The following is a 27,075-nucleotide window of genomic DNA, read 5'->3' on the forward strand; positions in this document are numbered from 1 at the left end:
CTAACATTCATTAATTTTACAGTATTTCTGTAAATAGTCTTTAAACTTTTTCCAGTCTTCTTCCACCGACTGTTCTCCCTGGTCTCGGATTCTGCCAGTCATTTCCGCCAGTTCCATATAGTCCATCAACTTCATCTGCCATTCTTCCCGGGTGGGTAAATCTTGTGTCTTCCAATACTTCGCGATAAGTATTCTTGCTACTGTTGTTGCATACATAAAAAAAGTTCTATCCTTCTTTGGCACCAATTGGCTGACCATGCCCAGGAGAAAGGCCTCTGGTTTCTTCAGGAAGGTATATTTAAATACCTTTTTCATTTCGTTATAAATCATCTCCCAGAATGTCTTAATCCTTGGGCATGTCCACCAAAGGTGAAAGAATGTACCTTCAGTCTCATTACATTTCCAACATTTATTGTCGGGCAAATGGTAAATTTTTGCAAGCTTGACTGGTGTCATGTACCACCTATATGTTAACTATGATAACTATTGTACAGTGGTACCTCTGGTTGCAAACGGGATCCGTTCCGGAGGCCCATTCGCAACATGAAAAGAGTGCAACCCGCAGCGGCACGTCTGCGCACGCGCAGGTTGCGATTCACTGCTTCTGTGCATGTGCGTGACGTCATTTTGCGCTTTTGTGCATGTGCGAACGGCGAAACCAGGAAGTAACCTTTTCCGGTACTTCTGGGTCGCCACGGGACGTAACCTGAAAGAACGTAACATGAAGCGGACGTAACATGAGGTATGACTGCAATGAAATTTGTGATGTCCTATATTTAATAAATAACCCCTGAATAGAGGTGAAATCAGAATGATCACCATCACGTGTCAATTTCTTTGACACAGCAATGAACATAACTTCCTTGAACCAGTTACCTAGGGCCAGTGCTTTTTTCCCTGGGGGGACGCAGGGGTACGCATACTCCTAAACATTTTGTGAATTTTGTACTTTTGTCCCTTTACTTTTCCTGATTTGAACTATAAAATGGTGGTTTTCTTGAGTCAAAATGAGAGTACCCCTAAACATTTTTTAAGGAAAAAAAGCACTGCCTAGCGCATCGCATGAAGTGTCTCTCCAGTCTTGAGTGGATACTAACTGAACAGCTACCAGAAGGTAAACGAAGAAGATCTGCTTTACCTTTGTCAAAAACAGGCAAAATGTGTCATCTAGGACCCAGGATTTCATTTTTACCTGTGAGCATGCTGATTTCTGTAATCACGTGTGGCAGCCATTTATGGAAGATCAGTTTTCAATTTGACAAAATGCTTAAACCTGTTTCGGGTAGTTTTGTTGTTTTAGAGTTTGTCAATTTGATCTATTGTTCTCAGAGTGTTTCTGCGCTGTATTTTTCTTTCACCCTGTGCACCACATGGTTGGTTTTATGCTACTGAAGCAGACTTTAAACTCGTTGAGCTAATAAGTAAGATGGACCAGTGCTATGACTTGGTATAAGTGGAGCATCCCAGGCAGCGGCGGAGCAAGCCAATCAGGCGCCTGTGGCAGTGTGCGTGCCCTGCGCCCAGGGGCGGGGCCAGCCACCAGTGGGGCGGGGCCAGCCAGGGCAGGACGCTCCGCGAGGCCCCTGAGGAGTCTGCCTGCCTCCTCCTACTCATCTACCTGACAGCTGGGGGGGGCGGCTAGTGGACCATTTGGGGCAGCGAGGAGTCTGCCTGGCACCCAAGCCACCATGTCACTCCCAGGAAAGACGCGTGGCTCGGGCGTGCTGCAAGCCCCGTGGTGAGTGCCACCAGGCATTTTGTCACCCCCCTCAGTGGTGACACCCGGGGCATACCACCCCACCACACCCCCTTCCTCCGCCCCTGACCCTAGGTTCCTAAAGTGTTAGCAGCTTTAACAATTCAAAGAGGGAGCAGACTCTATTCTCTTTGCAGCGAGCCCTGTCCCCTATCTCTAATTGTGTGGGAATTAAGCCACGTGGCCTGCTGATAAGGCCATGGACATTTTTAACCAGAGCAGACCCAGGCTAGGTCCCCTTTCTCCTCTTCCGTGGTGTCTGCAACATCCTGGAAGGCCAGAATGAGAGCTCTGTGGCTGCTTGTCCTGACAGGTTTAACGTGCCTTCCTCTTTCTACTGCAGAAGGTGGCATTGGCCCATCAGAGAAGAAACCAAAGAAAGTCAAACTGTCCCAAATCAAGGAGGAGGACAATGTTCTGGTCCTGAAAAAGAGCAACTTTGACAGGGCTCTGAATGGAACACAGTACCTGCTGGTGGAGTTCTGTAAGTACTTCTTCTTCCAAAAGAGATATTACTATCTATCTATCTATCTATCTATCTATCTATCTATCTATCATCTATCTATCTATCTATCTATCATCTATCTATCTATCTATCTATCTATCTATCTATCTATCTATCATCTATCATCTATCATCTATCATCTATCATCTATCATCTATCATCTATCATCTATCTATCTATCTATCTATCTATCTATCTATCTATCTATCAACTATCTATCATCACTACATTTCTATTTCCTCTTTCCTCCAAGGAGCTCAAGGTGCCATACATGGTTCTGTTCCTCTCCATTTTGGCCTCACAACACCCCTGTGAGGTAGGTTAGGCTGATAGACTGTGACTGGCCCAAGGTCAGTCAGTGAGTTTCATGGATGAGCAGGGGTTTGAACCTCAGTCTAACCACTAGGCCACACTGGCTGATGAGCTAATCTTCACAAAATGGGCACTTTAAACCTGAACGTCTAACAGTGCCGGGGATGTAGGGAAAATTTTATTCAGCTCTCATTTAAAGGTGAATCTGCCTAATTTGTACTTTCGGGGGGGGGGGGAGTACAAGAACCGAAACACAGCCATCCTGCGAAATTTGCACTTCTCTGAATTTTGTGGCACAGTTCGTCAGGCAACTCATATATACAAAAGCATATATTAGTGCAAAGCGTACCTAAAGATGCTTACATTCATGCTAACAACATGCAAAAATGTGTGATATTAGGGGAAGTCACTCTACAAAAATGTAGATATTAGGCAAAATTGTGTGTAAGGAGAAATTAGCACTAAAATGCTAGTGAATTTTCATAAATATCACACACACACCGATGTGGAAAAGTGAAGCAAACTTAAGAATGGAAAAATGAGAAAACAAGGGAAACAGAAATCAACGTATTTGCCTCGTGGCACCTTAAACTAACTGTGCAATCCTTACAATGTCTGCTCAGAAGCAAAATAAGTCCAATTGAATCAGCAAGAATTACTTCCTATGTTGTCCAGAAAGGAATGCTTCCCTTGGGGGTGAAAAGGTCTCCCCAACTCTTATTTATTCCACCCTTTCCATATGCTCTTTGAGCTGGGGTATCTAAAGGCCAACTAGTCCACTCGCCAAGCCAAATTTAGGACTTCTAAATCTCCCCCACTCCTAACTAATATAGAAACTGAAGCCAATGATCTGCTTCAAGAAAAGAAGAAGCATATTATATGAGAATCTAGATGCTGTGAAAGAAAGTCAAGGCGCCGTGCCCTTATTTTCTCGCTGCATAATGTATACCAGCTCATGGTGTGTTCCTGCTGTTGACTTTTCAGTTTAGTCCATTGGTATAAAAATATGCCAAGGTTGATTTTGGCTTTGATCTAGCGATAGTTGTAGTCACTTATTAACTTTTTAGCAAACTGAAAAATCAGTGCAAATAATGAACATCCATTATTAGCGCAGAACGATTTTGTGGATATATGTTTTGCTAAAACATATACAGAATAATTATGTATATGTATATGTATATGTATTCTGTATATTTATTCTTCTGTATATACAGAAGAATTCTGTTTGAAGTTTTGAAAATGGGACTTTGGGGCAGCAAGTGAACTTGTCGATTCTGTTTTTGGTTTTTTCTGTTTCCCTTTTTTCCAGTTCTCCATATTTCTAGGTTTGTGATTATTATTATTTTAAGTCTTCATGGATTCCCATTAGCCTTTCAGAACATTTCCTCCCTAATATACAGAGTTCTGAATGCAGTTTTTCCAGAAGTAAAAAAATGCAAGTAATTTCCACTGATATAATGCATTTTAATACGTTGTTTTCATGAATATATGCATTTCTATGCACATTGCTTGGCTCGGAAAACAGCATCGAAAAACACGAAGCGCGAATTTTAAAGGATAATTGGGTTTTGGTTTGCATATTGCTTTGGAAAGTGGTAGATTCACGTTACAATTTGAACAGAACTGAATTTCTTTCCTCTCCCTGGAGACCAGTCATACATGCCTTTCTTACAAAAAATAAACAAAGATATAGGAGGTGAATATGGTATTGTGTGTTTTCTATGCGGTGGGGGGGAGACACACATTTTGAATGTAAAATGTGTTATTGTGTGTGAGTCACTGAATTTCTTGGAAGAGCTTACTCATGCAGCTTACTCTTTGACCTTCTTATGTAACAGTGGGGGGGATGCATATTTTTTCTTCCGACAAAGAAAAGTATGTTCATTAGAATTATGAAACTCTGGAGGATCAAAAATTTGTTATCTAGAATGGGGTGGGGAAGGACTCTCCCCATTCCCTCCATTTCCAGGGGTCATCTAGGGACTTTCTGCAAGCTCCCTACCTACCCCTGTGCTGTGACCCTTTCCCTATAACGGAAGCACTGATGGGCACTGAGCAAACCCCCAAAATAGCATATTGCACAGTGCCCACAGCTGTCTGCATTTTTATTTTTATTTTTTTGTAATTTGAGAGTGAGGGCTGGTTGTCAGCACGCACACACACACAAAACTTTGGCTTGTATCTACCAAAGTTCTACTCAGAGTAAACCCATTAGAATCAATGTCCCTAAGTTCCAGTGCTTTTTTTCCTGGGTACACAGTACTGGCAACTTTCCCTCCCACCAAATGTTAAAAGTGTGGGACTTACATCACAACTTCATGGTGAATGCCGGCACCTTTTCTTCAAAAGAAGAAGCACTGATCACATCCATTAATTTCTCCCCTGAGTAGGACTAGAGTTGGATACGGACATTTGTTCACAGGGCAGGCAAAAACAGAGTGCCCCAACCCCTCCTCTAAAATATTTAAGCCTTTTTAGTACTCACCAGTCCTCAGGAGTTGGGGAGTGGGTGGATGTCTTGACTGTCTCGCTATGACTGCTGTGTCCCTGGTTCCCCTCTGCAGATCCTTTTCTGTGTCCCGTGCCTGGGTTGTTGTTTTCAGGCAAAAGTGAAAGCTTGCTCGCAGCTGTAGCCTGAATTGCCTGGCCCGACTGTCATACAATCTGTGCAGCAGTGGTGGGACAAAGTCCAGCCTTGGCTTGGAACGGTGCCCTCGATGCTCACATCTGCTGTGTGTAGTGAGGGGTACCCCATTCCTTCCTTTCTTTACTTATCGTTAGTGGTGGCTGCTGTCTATCGAGACTGGTAAGGCAGAAGACTGGAAGACCAGCAGTGGGTGGAGGCAGAGGCAATGACAAGCAAGAAGTCAGTAAGAAAAATGGCATGTAGGGGTTGGCCGAAGGCAGTCTGAGATTGATGGGGCCATGCAGAATTTGCCTGAATAGGTCAGCCTCCACTGCTTAGAAACTGCTTCCCCTCTGCATTGGAGACCCCCAAAGCAGCAGCAGCAGCTATTATTATTATTAGTTTATTATTATCATTAGTTTATTTATTCCTCAAGGAGCTCACGGTGCAGCAAGATAAGCTTTCATCATGTGACGGGGCAGGGAACCTCAGGCCGAGGGTCTGAACGCAGCCCTCTCTCTATCAGGCCCTTAAGACTCTGCCCAGGCCACGCCCCAGAGGCCACGCCCTTCACTGGCTTGGCTATGTGCCCTGATCTAGTGATTTCGCTAGGCTGGTATGTGTCCTCAGATGGTGATAAAACCTCTTGCTTGCCTGGATAGAGGTTGGAAAGTTGTGCATGTCTGACTACACCGATTTTTCCCATGGCCACCACAGGTATGTGGCCCCTGGAATGAAGGAATGTGGCGCTCAGGCTGAAAAAGTTCCCCATCCATATTGTTTTCTAATGATGCACCACTTTACCCCGCTGAATTATATGCTTAGGAATTATTATTATTATTATTATTATTATTATTATTATTATTATATTTTGATCCAACCCTACCTGCAGGGCTCTCAGAGCAGCATACATGGTTCTCCCCCTGGTGTTATCCTCACAACGACCCTGTGAGGTAGGTTAGGTTGAGAGATTAGTGACTGGCCCAAGGCCACCCAGTGAGTCTCATGGCTGAGTGGGTGATCTGAACCTGGGTCTCTCTGACCATAGGTTCAACACACTATACTTACAGCCGCATTCCTTTATGCAGTCAGGTACGTTGAAAGATTTCCAACGCTCAGCCGCGTTGAGGCTGGGATCAGCGTCCATAGCATTGCAGACCCGCAAGAACATAAGACTCATGTACTTGGCCTTGAGGCAGCGAGCTACGCCTTGGTGGAGAGGCTGGATGACGGAGGTGGCACTATGGGGCAGCAAGACAACTTCAACGTTGTTATGAGCAAACCGGACTCCCTCGGGGTGGCCGGGAGCATCATCAACAATCAGCAACACCTTAAAGTCGATTCCTTTCTCTTCGAGGTACTGCTTGACCTCTGGAATGAAGCATCGGTGGAACCAATCCAGGAATATTGCTGCCATCACCCAAGCCTTTTTGCTCGATTACCAGAACACAGGCAGGAGGTGTTTGCCCTTGCCGTTTAGGGCATGATCTGCAGACCCACAGAGCAAGCCGGGCTTTGTTAAATGCCCGGCCACGTTGCAACAAAACAACAACATCACATGGTCTTGGGCCACCTGTCTTTCTACTTTCGAAATGTACGTGCGGCTGGGCATTTTCTTCCAGAAGAGCCCCATCTCGCCAGTTCGGGGAGATATCCCTTTTCTTCTATCAGTTTCTTTAACTGTTTGGAGTAGGGTTTCGCCCATTGTTTATTGGCGGGCGCAGCCTCACCAGGGCTGTGCCCGTTTTTCAGGTTGAAGCTGTTGAGCCAACCTTGGCTGGCTTTGAACTCCTTCTCATCACACGGCCTCCCCTCTTTGATAAGAGGTTTGAACAGCACGTACAGGTCAAGAGCTTTTTCTCACATCATGTTGCCATCGATGGGAACGCCTTGGCCATTCATATCTTCCAGGCACAAGTACAACCCCTTTTCCGCCTTCTCCAAAGTCTGATCATGAACTTGGCTCGTCACCTTAGCCATTATGGGAGCACCTGAGGATTTCCCAAACTTGGGTCTCCAGCTGTTTTTGGACTACAGTTTCCATCATCCCTGACCGCTGGTCCTGCTAGCTAGGAATGATGGGAGTTGTAGTCCCAAAACAACTGGAGACCCCAATTTGGGAAACTCTGCTCTAAATGCCACATCACACTGACTCTGTGTCAAAGTGGGAGCCAACTGCTATTCATGCCAGCTTCTGCATGTTGCCATTCGCCCTAAGAAGCAAAATAGATTGGGCAAAATAGATTGGGCTGCCCTGGTTGGGACTCCACTCACAAATTGCCCTAAGATCCATGATTCTTGAATATCCCCATTCCCAAATGTGGTTACATAAAAGCCTAACAGGCAAGGATCAAAAGTCTTCTGTTTGAGTTCTCTTCTCTATCGAATGCCATAGAAGACATTAGATGAAATAATTAATGTTCCAAGGAGGCTGCTGGGTATTATTTCAAGGCGGCTGATGGCTGTGGCAGGCTAGAGGATGATTAATGGAGGTCTCCTGGTAATTATGATGAAAATAAATGTTTCGGGGATTTGCAACTGATCGGCAAGTTAAGATGAACAGATTAAAACCTTCTAGCCATTTATCAAAAGTCTAATGAAAGTGACTGTCCCATGCTGGTTTTGGATGGGACGGTTACATAATACGGTGTCTTGAGGAATAAATACAGGAAAGTTATTTATTTCTGCATTCAGATGGCTGTAATGAGCCATAGCTTTCTATGCTACCTCAGCCTTCTCCCCCGCTGTTGCAGAGGATGCTGTGACCATTGGTCATGCTGGCTGGGCTAATGGGAACTGGAGGCCAGTAAAATCTAGAGGGGCTTGGTTGGAAGGGGTCTTTTATTTTAATGGCTGTCTCCTCTCAAGGTCGGTTTAAAGAGAAAGGAGAGGAGGGACTCTGTGGTTAACAGAACTCCTCTGCATCTGAGTCCAGCATTCGCTCTCTCCTGCTCATCAACCCGAGAACTGGAATACAGAGTTGACGCCTGGGTGTCCTCACCTGGGACCCAGGTGGGTGTTGTGGGCCAGGAAGTACAGTCATACCTTGGGTTACAGCCACTTCAGGTTGCGTTTTTTCGGGTTACAGACCGCCGAAACCTGGAAGTACCGGAATGGGTTACTTCTGGGTTTCGGCGGTCACGCATGCACAAAAGCGCTAAATCACGCTTTGCACATGTGCAGAAGCACCAAATAGCAACCCGTGCATGCGCAGACGCGGGTTGTGAACACTGTGGGTTGCGAACTTGCATCTTGCATGGATCACATTCGCAACCCAAGTGTACACTGTATGTCAGAATCCACAGTGCACAAACCCCTATGCAATTACATCCTCTGTCACAGAACATGTTTCTGATACACAACTGACCACGGCCTGCTGCGTGCATGAACACATTCTTACCGTCACAACCACAACATATCTTTGCCACTGCCCTGTACTGGAAATGTGTTGGAAAGAAAGCCATCTCTCCCCTGCCTGCTTATTTTGCAAGGAATTCAGTGCTGCCTTGTCCTTGAAGCTCTGACAGCTTGCTACTTAGTTTTAACAAAAAGCAGATACCTAGCTGAACAGAGATTTTTAATGCATTTGTTTTACACACTTGATGTAACGTTCGTTAAATCCCAAAGCCAGAGATGTCCAGTATCAATCAGATCATCTCTGTCAACTGAGTCAATTAAGGATTGAGGCCCCTTTATGTTTTCACACTGTTGAGTCAGAATCACAGAGTTGGAAGTTTAAGCATTTTCTCCTTGTAACCCCCCCCCCCAACCTGCAAATAGAAGATGCATTTTTGTGTTTTCGCTAACAGTTAGGGCCTCTCTTATCAGCTCTGCATAGCAGAATGAAACTGGCCTTCAACTTCAAAACCAGGACAACAATAAATTTTCCTGATCCAGACAAGTCTTCATGTAAGAGATAGCAGAAAAGCAACATTTTGTATGGGACAGAAGAATAGTGAATTTATAAGCTTTGATTAGTAAAACTTTAACAGTAAGAGCTGTTAGACAGAGGAACAGTCTCTCTTGGGAAGCTGTGGACTCTCCTTCTGTGAAGGTTTTTAAGCAGATGGCCATCTGTTGTGGATGCTTCAGCTGAGATTTCTGCATTGCATGGGGTTGGACTAGATGCCCCTTGGGTCTTTTCCAACTCTAAGACTAAATTAAAGATACCTATTGCCATAGTAATTAGGAGCAAGCTGCTCTGACCAATGAAATTAGTTTTAGGGGTCTGTTATCCAATCATATTGCTGAAAGGGATCGCTCATGGGCTAATCATGTAAAGAGAATGTTTTAAAAGTGCCTTGAATTTTGTATCCAGCGTCCAGAATTTGGAGAATTCCTCTAGATCATTTATTCTTATTGTAGTCTTATTGGAACGTGTCCAGAGGAGGGCAACCAAAATGGTCAAAGGCCTGGAAACGATGCCTTATGAGGAACGGCTAAGGGAGCTGGGCATGTTTTGCCTGGAGAAGAGGTGGTTAAGGGGTGATATGATAGCCATGTTCAAATATATAAAAGGATGTCACATAGAGGAGGGAGAAAGGTTGTTTTCTGCTGCTCCAGAGAAGCGGACACGGAGCAATGGATCCAAACTACAAGAAAGAAGATTCCACCTAAACATTAGGAAGAACTTCCTGACAGTAAGAGCTGTTCAACAGTGGAATTTATGCCAAGGAGTGTGGTGGAGTCTCCTTCTTTGGAGGTCTTTAAGCAGAGGCTTGACAACCATATGTCAGGGGTGCTCTGATGGTGTTTCCTGCTTGGCAGGGGGCTGGACTCGATGGCCCTTGTGGTCTATTCCAACTCTATGATTCTATAATTCTAGTCTGCAATAAATCTGAACTCTTTCCATGATGCTGCTGTCTTTATTTGGCTAAAGAGGACCAGTGTCATTTCCAGACCCCCTTTGTAGGGTAACAGAATCACTCTGGCTCTTGAACTGGAGGTAATCTTGTCGTTGTGACTACTACTAGCCAAACCTTTCCTCGCCAAAAGGGCATGCTGTGATCTGCCAGGGAAAATTTGGAATTTTAAAGCTCGTTTTATGTTGTACTTTATTTGGGCCTGAGCTAAACCTCTGTGGATGTTGCTTTGTGTTACTTTCATTCATTTTGTAACGGTTGGATAACCTGATACAAGTAAGCAATTCTGGATCTTATAGCTTTGTTGCCCGCGAATTTGCCTAATCCTCTTCAAAGCCATCCAGATTAGTGGCCATCCCCAGCGGCGTAGCATGGGTTGTCAGCACCCGGGGCAAGGCAAGTAATTTGCGCCCCCTAACCCGGGGCAAGGCAAGTAATTTGCGCCCCCTAACCCCTAACCTGCCGCCGCTGCCAGCTTCTTCTTACTGCTGCCTGGTCTGGTCTGGTGTGGTTCTCTCCCGCGCTCAGCGCTGCGCTGGGCAGCCGCTGCACTGTCCCTCCCCCAGATAGTCCCTCGCTCTCTCTCCACACCGCACACCTGGCACCCACCCCCTCCACAGTGGGTGGCCACCCAGCGGCTCGGATCGGATTCGCACAGCCAGCACTGCAGTGAGAGAGAGTGAGTGAGCCAGGTAGGGGCAGAGAGCTGCGAGTGCGAGCGCGCCCCCCCAGATGTTGCACCCGGTGCGGCCGGCCCCCCCTGCACCCCCACGCTACGCCACTGGCCATCCCTACTCCTTGTGGGAGGGATTTCCATAGGTTAACTTCCTATGAAAAAGCATTTCCTTTTGTCTGTTCTGAATCTCCCAACAATCAATTTCATTGGAACATCCCTGCTACAGTACATAGTAATTGAAGTCTTGTTGCAACACAGAAGTTTCCCATCCTTAGCTACTGCATGTAATCCTTAGCTACATGCCATGTAATGTTTGTGTTGTATTTGTGGGAGATCAGTCTTTTAGTTCTGCAGCTCCTTTCCTCTGGAACTCCCTGCCTGCTGATATTAGGCAGAGCCTTCATTGCACTGTTTTCGATAGCCACTAAAAACTTTTTAAAGGCAAACCTACCCAGACACCTGATTTTATTGTGTACATTTTTTTAATGTTGATGTTATCTGTGATACGTTTAATACATCTACTGCTTTTAAAGCTTTATTACTATCTTCAATGAATATTTTGCATTGTTTTATTAATGCATTTATTATCGTTGAAATTTGTACACAGCCCTACATCTGTAGAGCTCAAGGCAGTTCACAATATAATATATAAACTGCTTAGAGATTATTATTATTTGATTAAGCGGTATATAAATCTTGCTAAGTAAATGAAATAAAGAAATAGCAAAAACACACTCTTCACCTGGTCACAGTTCTTCCCACTATGAAGATGTACTGTAATTCTGTTTACATTTGCATAGTTCTTTCTAAATTTGCATCTATAAATATACATTAGCATATGCAACTTGTACACAACCCATTCTCTTCTGTGGCGATCAGTGCAGGATTTACGTATAATCGAAACAAGCTATAGCTTAGGGCCCCACACTCTTGGGGACCCCAAAAAAATTTAGAGGGAAAAAAATCTGGGTGTACATTTCCAAAATATAAGATAAAAAACAAACAAAATAAAACCTACATACAACAACAGTGTTTTGTGTTGTGTAGGCTCCTATGATGTAAGTAATGGGCCCCGCCTACTAGCCTGCTCCCTAAAATATCACTGGTTTGCTCATTTTTAATATACTTCTTCTTAATTGTATTTCAGTTCAACAATTACTTTGATAAAATACATATTTTGTTACGTGCAAATGGCTTTAGATACCTATTAGGTCCATAAAATACCAAATAGCATATATTCAACACAAAAAACAGCGACAACTTGTTGTTGACAAAGGACAGTTGGGCATATAAAGGGCCCCATTACCTTCAGTAGCTTAGGGCCTCATCAAACCTAAATCTGGCCTGGTGGTGATGCTGATTATGGGCTTCCTACGGGCATGTGGTTGGCTGTTGTGAGAACAGGAAGCTGGACTAAACAAGCCGTTGTTCTTATGTTCTTCTGTGTAAGGGGCATCCTAGCCAATGTGGATAAGCAACTGCTTTTCTTTGTCTTGGTTTTTCCCAGACATCCCGTTATCTGGACCTTCTCAGAGCTTGGCTGCAGAGTTTGCCAAAGCTGCAGAACAGTTGAAGAAGGAATCTGTGGATATCCGATTTGGCAAAGTGGATGTGACCGATCAGAAAGACTTAAAAAAGGAATTCGGCATCTTGGAATATCCGACCCTGAAGTTTTTTGTAGACGGTGACAGGAAAAACCCCGTTGATTGCAAAGGTAAACCCATACGCAGCTGCAAATATGCCTGTTTGCTCACAAGGGGGAGCTTGTGCCCAGCTCTCAAGCATACAACGGAATCGTTTCAAAACTTAATAAATTTGAGCACATGCAAGAGTGTTGAATAAGGACAGGGGCATTTAGGGCTGGGTGGAAAGGGGTGGGAGGGAGACAGTTTCACAAAACACTTCACCCCCCACAAAATATGCCCACTGCATTGGGAACAGTTGGGTTGTGTGTGTCTATGAAATGGGATGAAAATGCTCACTTTTCATAGCAGGAGCATAAATCTTTGCTCACAAAAAGCACACTCTGAACATGTCGTCTGCCAGCATCACCAGATGCCAGCATACTCCAGAGATGGGGAATTCCTGGCCCTTCGGAGGTTGTTAGTGTTGGAATGAGGAGAGGGGGGAATGAAACAGAGTGGCTGCAATCTCCATACCGCAACATTTTGTTGCAGGGTCTCATTTGGTCAAATCTTTAAAAACCGCTGTAGATCACACAGGGCCCCCGGACGTTTGACGGTCTATTGACCCTGTGCCACCACTGTGATTGCTTTTTCCGCTGCCACCACCCCATTTCTTACAGGGACACACGGAGTCCAGACAGTTGTTAACATAAACAAATAATCAAGTTTATTTTTAAGTGCAGGAACAAGCTTGTGGTTTCAGTTAGTTTTTCTTGACAGTTTCTTAATCTTAGTTCCTAACAACTTCAAACTGATTATCCCCAACTATCTATCTGACTCCACCTAACAATTCCTCTCACTCTCTCACAATACAACTCTACCAACCCACACCTAATCCTTCCCTCTTCAACTCCGAAACTTCAACTGACTTTCAAAACCTCCCACTCTAACTTTTACTCCCCCCTTGCATTCCCACTGGCCAATCACATTCTCACTCATTTAACCCTTTCCTAATGACCCACCTAGGAGGTAAACGCCACAACCGCTTTCAACTTAAGCAGATGGATTTTCAGGAGTTAAAACTTTGGATCCCTTCCCACTGGGGAAAGCTCAGCTTCAGCACTGAACAGCTCATGTACCGCTTCTCAGCACCTTTTTATTTCCCCTTTTGTTTAGCGGAAAAACATACAGGTTTTGCTTCTGACACCTAATTCAATTAGGCAGACTGCTCAATAAGCTGTGGAATGATCCCGAAATCATTCTGGATTAAATTGCTAGTCGATATTTTGTGCAGGGTTGGGCTAAACGGTGTTCTCCAGATTTGCCATGTAAATCACATCAGGACGTGCTCTTTTCAGGGTTTTCTTTAAGTAATAATAATAAAAAGGAGAGTGGCTTGACCTGAACAAACCTGAACAGACGCGGAAGCTGGTGATTAGGCAGCTAATTGGTAGCACATCCAATTACACAGGAAAGGCACAATTGTGCATTAGTTAAGCCAGGAATGGGGAACCTATTTCAGCCCAAGGATCACGTTTCCTTCTGGGCAATCTTCTGTGGGACACATGCCATGCCAGTGGTGGGAGGAGTCAGAGTTAAAAGTGGGCGGAGCAGTGAATGTGAATATTTACATTTAGACTCATTTCTACACCCCTCTCTCCCTATCTTCCATCCAGGCAACCAACAGGCACTGTTACAGTTCAGTGACATATTCCAGCCAGGCAAAAACACCCAGGTCCTGTTTTGCACCCTTGTGAGAGGTGGGACAATGCTGAGGGTCAGATAGAGCGATCTTTAGGGCCGCATTCAGACTCCTGGTCTGAGGTTCCCCACTCCTCAGTTAAACTCTCTTAAAGTGCTCTGTTTGGATGTGTGAAAGGGCAAGTCGGGACATGTGGGGCATTGGGCCCCATCTGGACCACACATTTAAAGCACTCACATGCCACTTTAAACAGCCATGACTGCCCCAAAGAATCCTGGGAATTGTAGTTTGTGAAGGGTGCTGAGGATTATAAGGAGATCCACTATTCACCTCACAGAACTACATTTACTAGTGTCCTGTGGGAAAGAGGGATTGATTGTTTAAAGATTCTGGTAATTGTATCGTTCCTGCTGATAAACCTGTTGATTCTTCTTCTTCTTTTCTTCTCTTTTTAACAGGAGTTAGAGAAGCTTCTGCCTTCATTACATGGGTCAGGAGACAAATAGGACTCAGTACTGTACTTCTTAATAGCACAGACCAGGCCAAAACCTTCATAGACTCCGATGATTTGGTGGTGATTGGCTTTTTTAAGGTAAACTATTGTGGATGGGAATTAATGTGATGCAGCAGCAAAAAGAGCTAATGCAATTCCAGGCTGCATTTACAGAGGTGTAGTGTTCAGACCAAGGGAAGTAACAGTACCTTGATCAGACCCCACCTGGAGTACCATGAAATTTAGCAAAACAAACAAACACATAACATCTGAGGTCCTAAACTGCAGCTGACTGAGCCTGCGTGCAAATTCATCCCTGAGTTGCCTGTCGAGTCCTGTTGTTGATGTGCAACTCTTAGATGATTTTAAGGGAAGCTTAGACAAATTCATGAAAGATGGGGCTATCAGTGGCTATGAACCGTGAAGGCGATACTCTGCCTCCACAGTCAAAGGCAGAAATGCTTCTGAATACCAGTTGCTGGACAGAGGGCTCTTGTGGGTTTCCTACACACACCTGGTTGGCCAATGTGGGAACAGGATGGTGTAGTAGATAGGCCACTGGACTGACCCAGCAGGGCTTCTCTTATGTTTTTCCCCCTTCCCCCCCTCCCATATACAGAGCCTTCAAGGTGGAGCTGTGGAGGTTTTCTATGATTCTGCAAGAGATGTCCCTGAACTTCCGTTTGGAGTAACAGCCAGCGAAGAGGTTTTTGCTGACTTTGGCATCAGAGAAGACATGGTGGTTGTGTTCCAAAAGGTATTATTAACACGTGTATCTTATATACTAATGTTAAACTCATTCTCCAGTGGGATCCCTATGTAGCAGAAACAGTGCAGAAATACATTATATGTATAAAAAGCTGTAAGGGAACAGGGACAGGCCAGCAGCTTTTGGCTCTCCTCTCCTTGAACAATGTGGTGTAGTGATTAAGAGCAGTGGACTCATAATCTGGTGAACCGGGTTCGCTTCCTCGCTCCTCCACATGCAGCTGCTGGGTGACCTTGGGCTAGTCACACTTCCCTGAAGTCTCTCAGCCTCACTCACCTCACAAAGTGTTTATTGTGGGGGAGGAAGGGAAAGGAGATTGTTAGCCGCTTTGAGACTCCTTAGGGTAGTGATAAAGCGGGATATCAAATCCAAACTCTTCTTCTTCTTATTCCTTCCAGCTGCTTGTTACAAGAACTCCATTATGGTCTTAGTGTCTGGACTTGTTGTTTTCCTTCAAACTCCCAATTTCCTTTCCTTTTGTGCTATGTCTTTTATATTTGAAGCCTGGGGTGATATTTTGTGATCTACTCACAGAGCCTTTTTCTTTGCTGGAGTGAAATGCTTCAACTAAATAGCTGGATAAAATGAGAGCAGTGCAACTTTTTCACATTGGTGGAAACGGCCACTGCTATCTGTCATGTGATTAAACACAGCCATTATGCTTTGACCGATGGAAAAATGTTGCGGCTCTTTCAAAAAATGAGATGACTGTGTTTGATGGACATTGTAGTCCAGGACACCCTAGGGCTTCAGACATGGGACATTCCAAGCCCCAGCTGGAGAGGCCAAGGATTAAAACTGGGACCTTCTGCACACAAAGCAGATGGTTAGAGAAAGCTGCTTTATCATAGAATTGTAGAGTTGGGAGGGATCCCGAGGGTCATCTAGTCCAACCCCCTGCAATGCAGGAATCCTGCCCCCTGCCATCCCTGGGTGGGCTCGAACCACCAACCTTCTGGTTAGCAGCCAGACACACTGACTCATTGCACCACAGGAGGGCAGCCATTTTTCAAACATCATTTCTCGAAAGGCACAAGGCAGCAACTGAATCCAATGATTCGCCCTCCCCATGTGAATGTTAACAGGGAATGTGGCCTGCTTTATTGTTAAATCGAATATTTCTTCTGCTCCAGGGAAAGCCCGTTCATAATGAAGCATCCGAAGAAGGCAAACTGAACAAAGTGGACCTTACTGGATTAATAAAAACATTCACCATGGATTTAGTCATAGAGTATAATCTTGAGGTGAGTTTGGTGCTGCCTGAGTGGTTGGAGTCTCAGATAAGGACTGGGGAGACCTGAGTTTGGGTCTCCACTTGATCATTAGGCTCCCTGGATGATCCGGGGCCATTCTCTATGGCTGAGGGAACACTGAGATGAGTGGGTCTGTGCCCCATTTGCCCTAATAGCCCAGACTTCTCTGCTCAGCTCAATACAGTGGTACCTCGGGTTAAGAACTTAATTTGTTCCGGAGGTCTGTTCTTAACCTGAAACTGTTCTTAACTTGAAGCACCGCTTTAGCTAATAGTGCCTCCTTCTGCTGCTGTGCCGCCGGAGCACGATTTCTGTTATCATCCTGAAGCAAAGTTCTTAACCTGAAGTACTATTTCTGGGTTAGCAAAGTCTGTAACCTGAAGCATATATAACCTGAGGTACCACTGTATTCTCTACAGCAGGGATGTGAGCTGCTTCTATCTCCCTCTCCTAGTAAATGCTCCAGCTCCCAATTACAGTGGTACCTCTGGTTAAGTACTTAATTCGTTCCGGAGGTCCGTTCTTAACCTGAAACTGTTCTTAACCTGAAGCACCACTTTAGCTAATGGGCCTCCTGCTGCCGCCGCACCGCCGGAGCACAATTTCTGCTCTCATCCTGAAGCAAAGTTCTTAACCTGAGGTACTATTTTTGGGTTAGCGGAGTCTGTAACCTGAAGCGTATGTAACCTGAGGTACCACTGTACTAGAATATCTGCAACAAGAAACTTTGAAATGGTCCCACAGACTTGCTGTCTCTGAACGGGGCAGTAAAGAATACAGGTTCATTCATTTCATCAGGTCTACTCTAAGTAGGGCTTAGCTGACTACAACCCTCAGTCTCTTTCTGGATTGTGACCTTCGTTGCCAGGCTTCTGTGAGAGAGCTCTGATGTTTTGTTTTCCAGACATCTGTGAAGATTTTTGACGTGCCCGTTGAAAATCACATCGTTCTCTTCATGGCCAAGAGCGCTGACATGTTTGGCTCAGCTTATGACAATTATACATCTGCTGCCTCAGAATTCAGAGGGAAGGTTAGTATAATGTCGCTTTCTGGAGTTCTCCTGGATTGCAAATATTGGATGTCAGAGTGCTGAGGACATTGTAGATGTTTGCTTTCCTGGGATCGTCTCGCAAGCCTAGGTTCAAATGCAGTTCCAAAGGCAGTCAGTAAGTGATGGACTGGGGGCGAGCAGCCGTGCAATATGAGAAATAGCCCCAGTCATATAGTTGTTTAAAGGTTTGACATCTGACAGGAGGTTGTTCCACAGGGCGGGTGCCACTACTGAGAAGGCCCTCTGCTTGGTTCCCTGTGGTAGATATTTTATTCATTTATTTACACATTTATAACTTGCACTTTCATACAAATATATCAAGGAAATATACAACAAAAAGCATCCATAAAGATATCATTTTAAATATGCATGTTAAAGTTTTTTCTACAATCAAACAGTATATTTTTTATGAAATAAATAAATAAATTATTGTTATTGTTATTTGAATTTCTATACTGCCTTTCACTTGAGGGTCACAGAGCAGTTATAAAATAAAATAAAATAAAAATCAGTCTTCAAGCACCGTCTAGGACAGCCATTTTGAGGCCCCAAATGCTGTTGGATTACAAGGCCCACTGTCCCCAGACAGCATAGCCAATGATCAGGGATGATGGGAGTTATAATCAGAACAATATCTGGGGGTCCAAGGTGGGAAACTGTTCTGGGATGTAAGGGGGGTAGATATATTCCTTGCTTCTTTCATTCTTCAGATTATGTTCATCTTTGTGGATACTGATGAAACCAGAAATGGCCGTGTGATTGAGTACTTCCGGGTAACAGAGGTAGAAGTCCCTTCTGTTCAAATCCTGAACTTGACAAGTAATGTCAAGTACAAGATGCCTGCAGATGAAGTGACCCCGGAGAATCTACGAAACTTCTGCCGGAACTACTTAGAAGGAAAAGCAAAGGTGAGCTTTTGGGATGGAAGCAAACAGGGTCACGCTTTTCATTTGGTATACCATGGCAAACAATTTGTCAGTTTTATTGGTCTGGCTCCTATCGAGCCTCACAAGTGCATCAATTGCTTTTTTTGCTGTGTTTTATTAATGTGCATGTATAGTTTAAGTTAAACCACTCTAGAAATTGTAATGTTGATGGCAGCTGATGATCAGTGGGTTCTTTGGCTGGCAGCCAAAGGGAGCCTGTAAAATGCAGGCTTTTTTCTCTATCACCCACCTGGGGAGAAAATGCTTCGCCAACCCTATGATCAACGCTCCCTACAGCACTGAGTGTAGGGCTAGCAATGCCCTTTGTGCTGTGGTTCCCAGGCATTCACCCACCAGCAATAATAGTGCCATGTCAAATTTGGCCCACGAGGCTGATCCTGATAAGGATTTGGTTTGTGGAGCCAAAACAGTTCCCCACCATTGCACTAAACCCTGCTGTCTTTTAGCTATAGTCTGGTAATTTTTCTTTGCAGTTTCCTTCAGAGTTGCCTTACTTCTTTTTAAAAAATGCTGTTGTTGGTTGGTTGGTAGGTTTCAAAGCCACTTCCGCCTTAAGGAGGAGGTGGGGTTGCGGGCACTCACAACCCCTTCATGTGCGCAGGGGTGTGGTCAGCCCTGCGTGATTGGGGAGATTCCCATTTGTGTCACTGCCCAGACGACCAATCTGATTTGTCTGGGGGTGTGGCCTGCTTGATTTAAGCAAGACGCAGTAGGAAGCTCTTCCCTTTTCGTGCTTCCAGCTGCTCCGGTTTTCCCACCCTCCCACCCTTTAGATTTTATCATCTCTTTTGACCTTGCTATGGACTTTGGTTGGTCGCTGTTGAGGAGCCTGGTAAGACTTTTCGACTTGGCAAATTGGCACCAGCTACTTGGTTTTCTCCTACCTCATAGCAAATCATCACAACTTTGTAAGGTTTGGTGGTTAGGCATTGGAATATTGCTGGAGAAGAGGGGAGGGGAGGTAGCGCCATCACCTCCCCCACACATTGAAGGGTATTCCGTTAAAGGATTCTGGAGGCGTTGCCCTGTCCGAAGCCTGGAGAGGCTAGGGCCTAAGGCACGACCCCTATTGGTGACCCTGGGGGAGCTCCTAGTTGATGTGCATCCGCAGGACTCCCCCTGTTGGTGGTTAACCCTTCCCGGACTCCCTGCAGACGGGCAGGAGTCAGATATGGTTAGGTCCAATGCCTAAGCCAATACCGCTCACAATATGTAACCAATAAAATTGTGGCCTTTTTTAGCCCATTAACCTAAAATACTGCTGTCAAGTGTCTTTATTCAACCTGGGGGGGGGGGGGGGGAGTCGGGACCTTGCCACGTAACAAGCCTTTTCCAGACATGTACTTTTAATATGTACATTTGTCTTTAATATCTGCTGAGTTTATCTCTGTCTTGATCATTTTATTATGTCTGTTGTTTTTAAAGTCTGTCTTGCTTTTGCTCTTTTTAATCAATATTGCATGCCACGTTATGTGAACTGCCTATATATTTTGATGAAGTGGTATATAAATCTTGATAAGGAACTATATAAATCCTCAGCCAGAGTTTGAGATGAGTGGAATGCCAGGTGGAGACAGGGTTCAATAATATTTGGGATATTGCTAGTTCAGAACGACTAACTGGGCTCAGAAGAATTGCAGATGGGGTTATAAAAGAAAACACCTTTGATGAAACCTTGTTTCCCTTTTTTTCATATGTAAGAGGGAAAGAAAGTAAAGTTCTTCCACCAGCCTCACAAACCTTTCTATGGAGAACCTGTATGGCCTGCCAATGTTTTGTTGTTGTTGTTGCTGTTTAGTCGTTTAGTCGTCTCCGACTCTTTGTGACCCCCTGGACCAGAGCACGCCAGGCACTTCTGTCTTCCACTGCCTCCCGCAGTTTGGTCAAACTCATGCTAGTAGCTTCGAGAACACTATCCAACCATCTCATCCTCTGTCGTCCCCTTCTCCTTGTGCCCTCCATCTTCTTCTTCTCATGAGGTGGCCAAAGTATTGGAGCCTCAGCTTCACGATCTATCCTTCCAGTGAGCACTCAGGGCTGATTTCCTTAAGAATTGAGAGGTTTGATCTTCTTGCAGTCCATGGGACTCTCAAGAGTCTCCTCCAGCACCATAATTCAAAAGCATCAATTCTTCGGTGATCAGCCTTCTTTATGGTCCAGCTCTCACTTCCATACATCACTACTGGGAAAACCATAGCTTTTACTATACGGACCTTTGTTGGCAAGGTGATGTCTCTACTTTGTTTTAAAACCAATGTTTTAAAACCATGTAAATTGATGCCATGGTTTTGATGCTTTGTTCTTTGCTGTGACTGCATTGTATAGTGCATTTTTGTTTAAGATGAGTGGGATGCCAGACATATTGAATCAGAAGATGTTGAGGGAACAGAGTAGAAGGAAATCCACTCCCTATTCCGTACATGGTTGGGGAAGGTGCCTTACAACAAGGAAGGGACATAGCTCAGTAGCTGAGTATTAGTCTTGTATGCAGAGGTTCAATCCCCAGATTCAATCCCTACCATCTCCAGGGAGAGCTTGGAGAGAACTCTGCCTGAAACCCTGGTGAGCTGCTGCTAGTCAGGGTAGACAATACTGGACTAGATGGAGCGAAGGTCGACTCAGAATTTCACCAAGGGCCATGGAGTGATAGAGCATCTATTTTGTACACAGATGGTCTCAGGGCGAGTCCTCGGTATCTCCCAGTAAGTCTGGGAATGTCCTCTGCCTGAAATACTATAGGTCAGCCTTTCTCAACCTGTGGGTCCCCAGATGTTGTTGAACTACAACTCCCATCACCCCTAGTTAGCAAGGCCAGAGCTCAGGGATGATGGGAGTTGTAGTCCAACAACATCTGGGGAACCACAGGTTGAGAACCGCTGCTATAGATGGACCCATGGCTTGACTCGGTATAAAATATCATCCTATGTCCCTGAGATTTTGACAAATCGCTCTACTGTAGTGAGTAGTTCTGCTCTCCTGCTATGGGACAAAGCAGACAGCTGGTAATTAAAGTGAAAGGGAACATGTGGCCAGCCAGATAAGCCTCACCAAGGACTTTTAGCAAAGAGAGCCACTTAACCACCCAGCACAGCTTCAAAGATGAGCCCCTGTTGACATCCATCCTTATCTCTTTCCCCCTTATTAGCCACATAAATCCAGCGAGGAAATCCAAGAAGGCTGGGATAAGAAGCCGGTGAAAGTACTGGTTGGGAGCAACTTTGACCGGGTTGTATTTAATAAGAAGAACCACGTGTTTGTCCTGTTCTGTGAGTATCACTTGCGCTTCTGAAGAGGAGACTCTGGTGGATGAGCTCTCACAGGGAAAGAATTACTTGATTTGATTGAAGACAGCAGCAGAGTGGCACACTGAGCTGATATGGAGTTGGCGTGTGATGTTCAAGCAAATGCTGCTAGTTTAAACTTGCCTGCAGCGGAAACAGTTTTCACTCCCATAGCGCACATTTCATGCACACTTGGACCACTTTAACAGTCATGGAGGATCCTGGGAATTGTAATTTGTTTAGGCTGCTGACCTCACAGAGCTACAATCCCAGCACCTTTAGCAAACTACAGTTCCCAGGATTCCCCTTTGAAAGTTTAAAAAAATTTTTTTAAAAAACTTGCCAGTGCATCCCAATACCTCTCTTTTGTTTCTCAGTAGTCTAACTTCACGGGTGGCGCTGTGAGTTAAACCCCAGAGCCTAGGACTTGCCAATCAGAAGGTCGGCGGTTCAAATCCCCACGACGGGGTGAGCTCCCATTGTTTGGTCCCTGCTTCTGCCAACCTAGCAGTTTGAAAGCACGTCAAAGTGCAAGTAGATAAATAGGTACCACTCTGGCAGGAAGGTAAACGGCATTTCCATGAGCTGCTCTGGTTTCACCAGAATCGGCTTAGTCATGCTGGCCACATGATCCGGAAGCTGTACGCCGGCTCCCTCGGCCAATAAAGTGAGATGAGCGCCGCAACCCCAGAGTCGGCCATGACTGGACCTAATGGTCAGGGGTCCCTTTACCTTTACCTTTAGTCTAACTTTGGCTACAGTTCTGTCAGCACTCACTAGCTGACTACACCATTAGAAGGTGTTATAAGTTCCAGGACAATCACTATTTATTTATGTTGAAATGGCATATTCTTGGTTTTCTATCCCAGATGCACCCTGGTCTCACGACTGCCAAAAACTGCTACCTGTATGGGACGAATTTGGCAAGTTGTATGAAAGCCGGAAAAACGTTGTCATTGCCAAAATAGACTTCACGGCAAATGACATTCTGTTAAGCAACCTGGAACGGTACCCGTTCTTCAGGTACTTTCCTGCAGGATCTGAAACGGAGGTGAGATGTTTTCCACCCTCACTGGGTACTTATGGGTAATGGATGTCTTGTGATGAAATAGGAGGGGAGGATGCAATTCTAGCAGCAAGCAGGGGTGTTCTGTGGACTCAAAAGCAAAGGAAAACTACATTTCTTGCTGTTATCATGCGTGAATCATGGAGAAACAGACACACACATCTGCAGAAAGATAGGGGAGTAGCAACACTTTCCAATTACATTTGTGGGTGTGTCAGAGCTAGGGTTGCCATATGTCTGGAATTTCCTGGAAATATCTGGAATACTGTTGTCCGGGAAAATCCATGTCAACCCATGTCAAAGCTCGCCAGTGTGGTGTAGTGGTTAAGAGCGGTGGACTCGTAATCTGGTGAACCGGGTTCGTGTCTCCGCTCCTCCACATGCAGCTGCTGGATGACCTTGGGCTAGTCACACTTCTCTCTGAAGTCTCTCAGCCTCACTCACCTCACAGAGTGTTTGTTGTGGGGGAGGAAGGGAAAGGAGATTGTTAGCCACTTTGAGACTCCTTGGATATCAAATCCAAACTCTTCTTCTTCTTCTTCTTCAACAACTTCTCTGTCTGGATTTTCACAGTTTGGCAGCCCTAGTCAGAGCACACCCACTGGTGTGAATTAAATTTAGCTGGCAGATCGGTCAAAAAGCTACGGTTCCATAATGCAGCAGGTATTGCAATGTGAAAAGCATTAGGAAACAGGACTGAAGCACTAGCATTATATTCAGGAAATGAATTCAGCATTCCCTCACATCTGAACGGGCACTTAATCTCTCAAGCAATGCTTGAAACGTTTCTGGGTGCAACAGAAACTTCTGGCGCCTTCTTCCCGATTATGTTTCAGACCCACCATTCTCTTGTGCTTTTCAAAAAAAAACAACAACCATGGAATTAGTCTTACAACAAAGGAGGTCACAAATAATAAAAAATACATCAAACAAATGGGTGTGCGCCACCATTTGGATGGATAATCTAACTGAAGTGAGAACATCACCTCTGGAGCCAAGTAATTCAATTCAATGGCACTCTTTTATAATTAAGACATTACTCAGGTTTTCATTTTCCCCCCTCCTCTCTCCCCCTATTCCCCACACATAAATTACATTCAAAGACATTTGTCCTCATTTAATCTCTTAGGAAGGTACTCTGCTGCTGTGTGTTCATGCCCAGATTCTAATGAACCAAAGAGGGAGCCCTGAGCATTTAGGTGGCGTAAAAATGTGTCTGTTTACAGAAGCCTGGGGCATTTGGTTCTTTTTGGAATATAAATGCATTTCCTTTTCTTGTTTTGCATTGCTCCTGGCCTGATGTGTTTTCACCCTCTAGGAATACTAATTGAGAAGGTTGGCAGCTGGGATGTGTTGCCATTAGTTCTCTCAATTGGCCATGCACTGGAATAAAATAATCAAATCACAGATTTGGAGGGTGGGGGCAGGACTTGTATGCCACTGGGTCCAATTTCCTGCTTGATGCTGGCAGTCCAGAGTAGAGATGTAAAATTTCCGGAAATTTTGAAGCCATGAGGAAAAAACGTTTCCCACCGGGGGAAAAATGAAATTTTGGAAAATTTGAAAAAAAAATTAAGTGTGGAGTAGTTTTACAAATTGTGTGAAACACAGTGTAGATAAAAATATTATGCTTGCAATAAAACAGGTAACCACCCCCTTTCCCTCAAAAGCAAGGAAAAAAGGAAGAAACCATCAACATAAAAAATAATCAGATTTGCCCCTTAGCACCAACAGCAAATAAAGTTATGGTCCACCTCAATATTTAAGCTCCATAAAAGGTCTACAGGTTTTTCCAGTTTTTTCCCCAAAGCCATTTTTTTCCAGGAAAAATTGGGGGGGGGGGGAATAGTGTGTGGAATATTCAAACTATATCAAACTTTTTTTTTCATTTTTTCCAGAAAAAGGGGCTGGGGGGAAGGGGGGGAACCCTGGTGTCCCCCCCCCCCAATTTCCCCAGGTTTTTCCCAGGCCTTCCCATCTCTAGTCCAGAGTGAGAGCATCCCCATCAAATTGATGTCCAGTCTGTTTGAATATTACTAGTGTAAAAGAGCCCCTCTCCTCCCCAATCAATAATTGGTTTCATTATTGAACTGCTCCTGCCATCAAAACAATTATCATAATGTTTAACCAAAACTTAGCCTGTAACTTAAAACTGAATAATAATAACAACAACAACAACCATAATCTACCATATATTTTGGAAAGTTGTTTGTCTCTTTGTTCTCTAGGCATTTGGATACCTCTTAAGATATTGTAAGCAGTTTTCTTCATGGTAGTTCTTCAGATCAAAGAGCAGGTTTTTGTCTAAGTTCAGATTCACTTGGATGCCATTTTGAATCAAGATGGCAGACTGAACTTTTCAAAACTGCACTGACTTTAACCCCTGATTTCAACTGTGCACTGATATTTTCGGTTTCTTGGAATTCCTGAGCAATGCCAGGCACTTTCTGCTATTTTAATTTATGTACTGCTTTTTGCCAGATTGGCTTCTCAACAGTTTACAAAATATATATATATATAAAACCAGGTCCACAAATATTAAAATATTGTGATACCTCAGGTTAAGTACTTAATTCGTTCTGGAGGTCCGTTCTTAACCTGAAACTGTTCTTAACCTGAAGCACCACTTTAGCTAATGGGGCCTCCTGCTGCCGCTGCGCTGCTGGAGCACGATTTCTGTTCTCATCCTGAAGCAAAGTTCTTAACCCAAGGTACTATTTCTGGATTAGCGGAGTCTGTAACCTGAAGCGTATGTAACCCGAGGTACCACTGTAGAAACATTCAACATTAAAATATGAAATAAAAAACAATCCCATTAATTAAAACAGAAGGTTCAGGTTGAGATCTCAAGGCAAATGTCTTCAAAAGCCAGCAGAATGCCAATATGGATTGGGACCTTCATAAGCATTGGAACAATGGGCTGTATCCAGCTAAGTCCTACTTTGAGCAAAATTCATAAACCAAAGTTAGTAATGTGCATTAACTTCAATGAGTCTACTCCAAGTATACAACCCAATATCTGTCTTAAAGGATATCTGTAGGGCAAGCATGTACCAAGCATGTTGCCCTAAGAGTTCACAAAATAACAGACAATTCACTGTTCCATTCACCTCTCCCCCCTGTTTTTTCCTCCTCAAAGGTTGTCCCATATAAAGGCGAGCACAATCTCAATGCTTTTGCTAAATTCTTAGAAGAACAAATTAAGGCAAGAAAGAAGGTAAGGTATACATTTATGTTTAAAGGTGGTTTTAGGATTGTCTTGCACACAATGGATTCATGTACCCATGCCTGAGGAATCCTGTCTTTGTGGATTCACAATGCAAAATTACCTGATCCACACTTCTTGGGCTAATGTGTGGCTCAGAACCTATAGCACAGTCCTAAGCATGTTGGCGCTGTGGGTTAAACCACAGAGCCTAGGACTTGCCGATCAGAAGGTCAGTGGTTCGAATCCCCGCGACGGGGTGAGTTCCCATTGCTTGGTCCCTGCTCCTGCCAACCTAGCAGTTTGAAAGCACGTCAAAGTGCAAGTAGATAAATAGGTACCGCTCCGGCGGGAAGGTAAACGGCGTTTCTGTGCGCTGCTCTGGTTCGCCAGAAGCGGCTTAGTCATGCTGGCCACATGACCCGGAAGCTGTATGCCAGCTCCCTCGGCCAATAAAGCGAGATGAGCGCTGCTAATGGTCAGGGGTCCCTTTACCTTTATCTTAAGCATGTCTACTCAGAAGTAAGACTTCTTGAATCCAGTGGGGCCCATGTCCTTCACAGAAGGCCACTGGCCCACCCCCAAGTTGTAAGTCCAGCTTGGCCAGTTTGCTGCTTCTTCTAACGCTAACTTGTTATGAAGAGGCTTTGTTGCATAACTTACTTTTTTATATGATTGTTTATCAGGACTCATCCAAAGCCAAGAAAGAAGACCCTGAAAAGGAGAAGGAAAGAACTGTGCAAAAGGAAGAGCTGTAGGTTTTCCTTAAAGCACAGATAACATTGATTTTTGAAGGATGGTAGAGTTGTTTACAAGAATCTTGACCTGATCATGGGGATTTGGGAAGGTATTCAAACAAATAAAGACAAGAGAAAGAAATACACTGGTTTGATTGTGTGTGTTTTGGCTCAGTGAATATCATTCTCAGCAGGAGTGGAGATGGGCC

The 27,075-nt window shown here is 44.5% G+C and overlaps 3 protein-coding genes across 6 annotated transcripts in view; 1 reads left to right on the top strand and 2 right to left on the bottom strand.

The window, feature by feature from the left end:
- LOC308462976 (acyl-coenzyme A synthetase ACSM5, mitochondrial-like) overlaps positions 1-5,544 on the bottom strand; it is a 23,584-nt gene extending 18,040 nt beyond the window's left edge. For 2 of the 4 annotated variants that reach the window (XM_080981081.1, XM_080981080.1), the window contains exon 1: positions 5,059-5,544. The gene's annotated coding sequence lies outside the window, so the exon portion shown is untranslated. Of the gene's footprint in view, positions 1-4,880; positions 4,966-5,058 lie in introns of those variants that run through there. The other 2 variants (XM_080981082.1, XM_080981083.1) reach the window with 2 other exon arrangements.
- The window catches only part of LOC308462972 (acyl-coenzyme A synthetase ACSM3, mitochondrial-like), a 313,063-nt gene that overhangs the window by 75,158 nt on the left and 210,830 nt on the right, over positions 1-27,075 (bottom strand). The window lies entirely within an intron of this gene.
- On the top strand, positions 1,980-27,008 carry PDILT (protein disulfide isomerase like, testis expressed). Its single transcript, XM_080981101.1, has 11 exons — positions 1,980-2,240; positions 12,245-12,451; positions 14,523-14,656; positions 15,177-15,314; positions 16,460-16,570; positions 17,484-17,609; positions 18,341-18,538; positions 21,723-21,843; positions 22,728-22,909; positions 26,064-26,141; positions 26,816-27,008. Exons 1-11 carry the CDS (start codon positions 2,039-2,041, stop codon positions 26,885-26,887), a joined length of 1,569 nt encoding a protein of 522 aa, XP_080837227.1. The 5' UTR covers positions 1,980-2,038; the 3' UTR covers positions 26,888-27,008.

This window comes from Podarcis pityusensis (genome assembly GCF_964106645.2).
Source record: "Podarcis pityusensis genome assembly, chromosome: 14".
NCBI lineage: Eukaryota > Metazoa > Chordata > Lepidosauria > Squamata > Lacertidae > Podarcis > Podarcis pityusensis.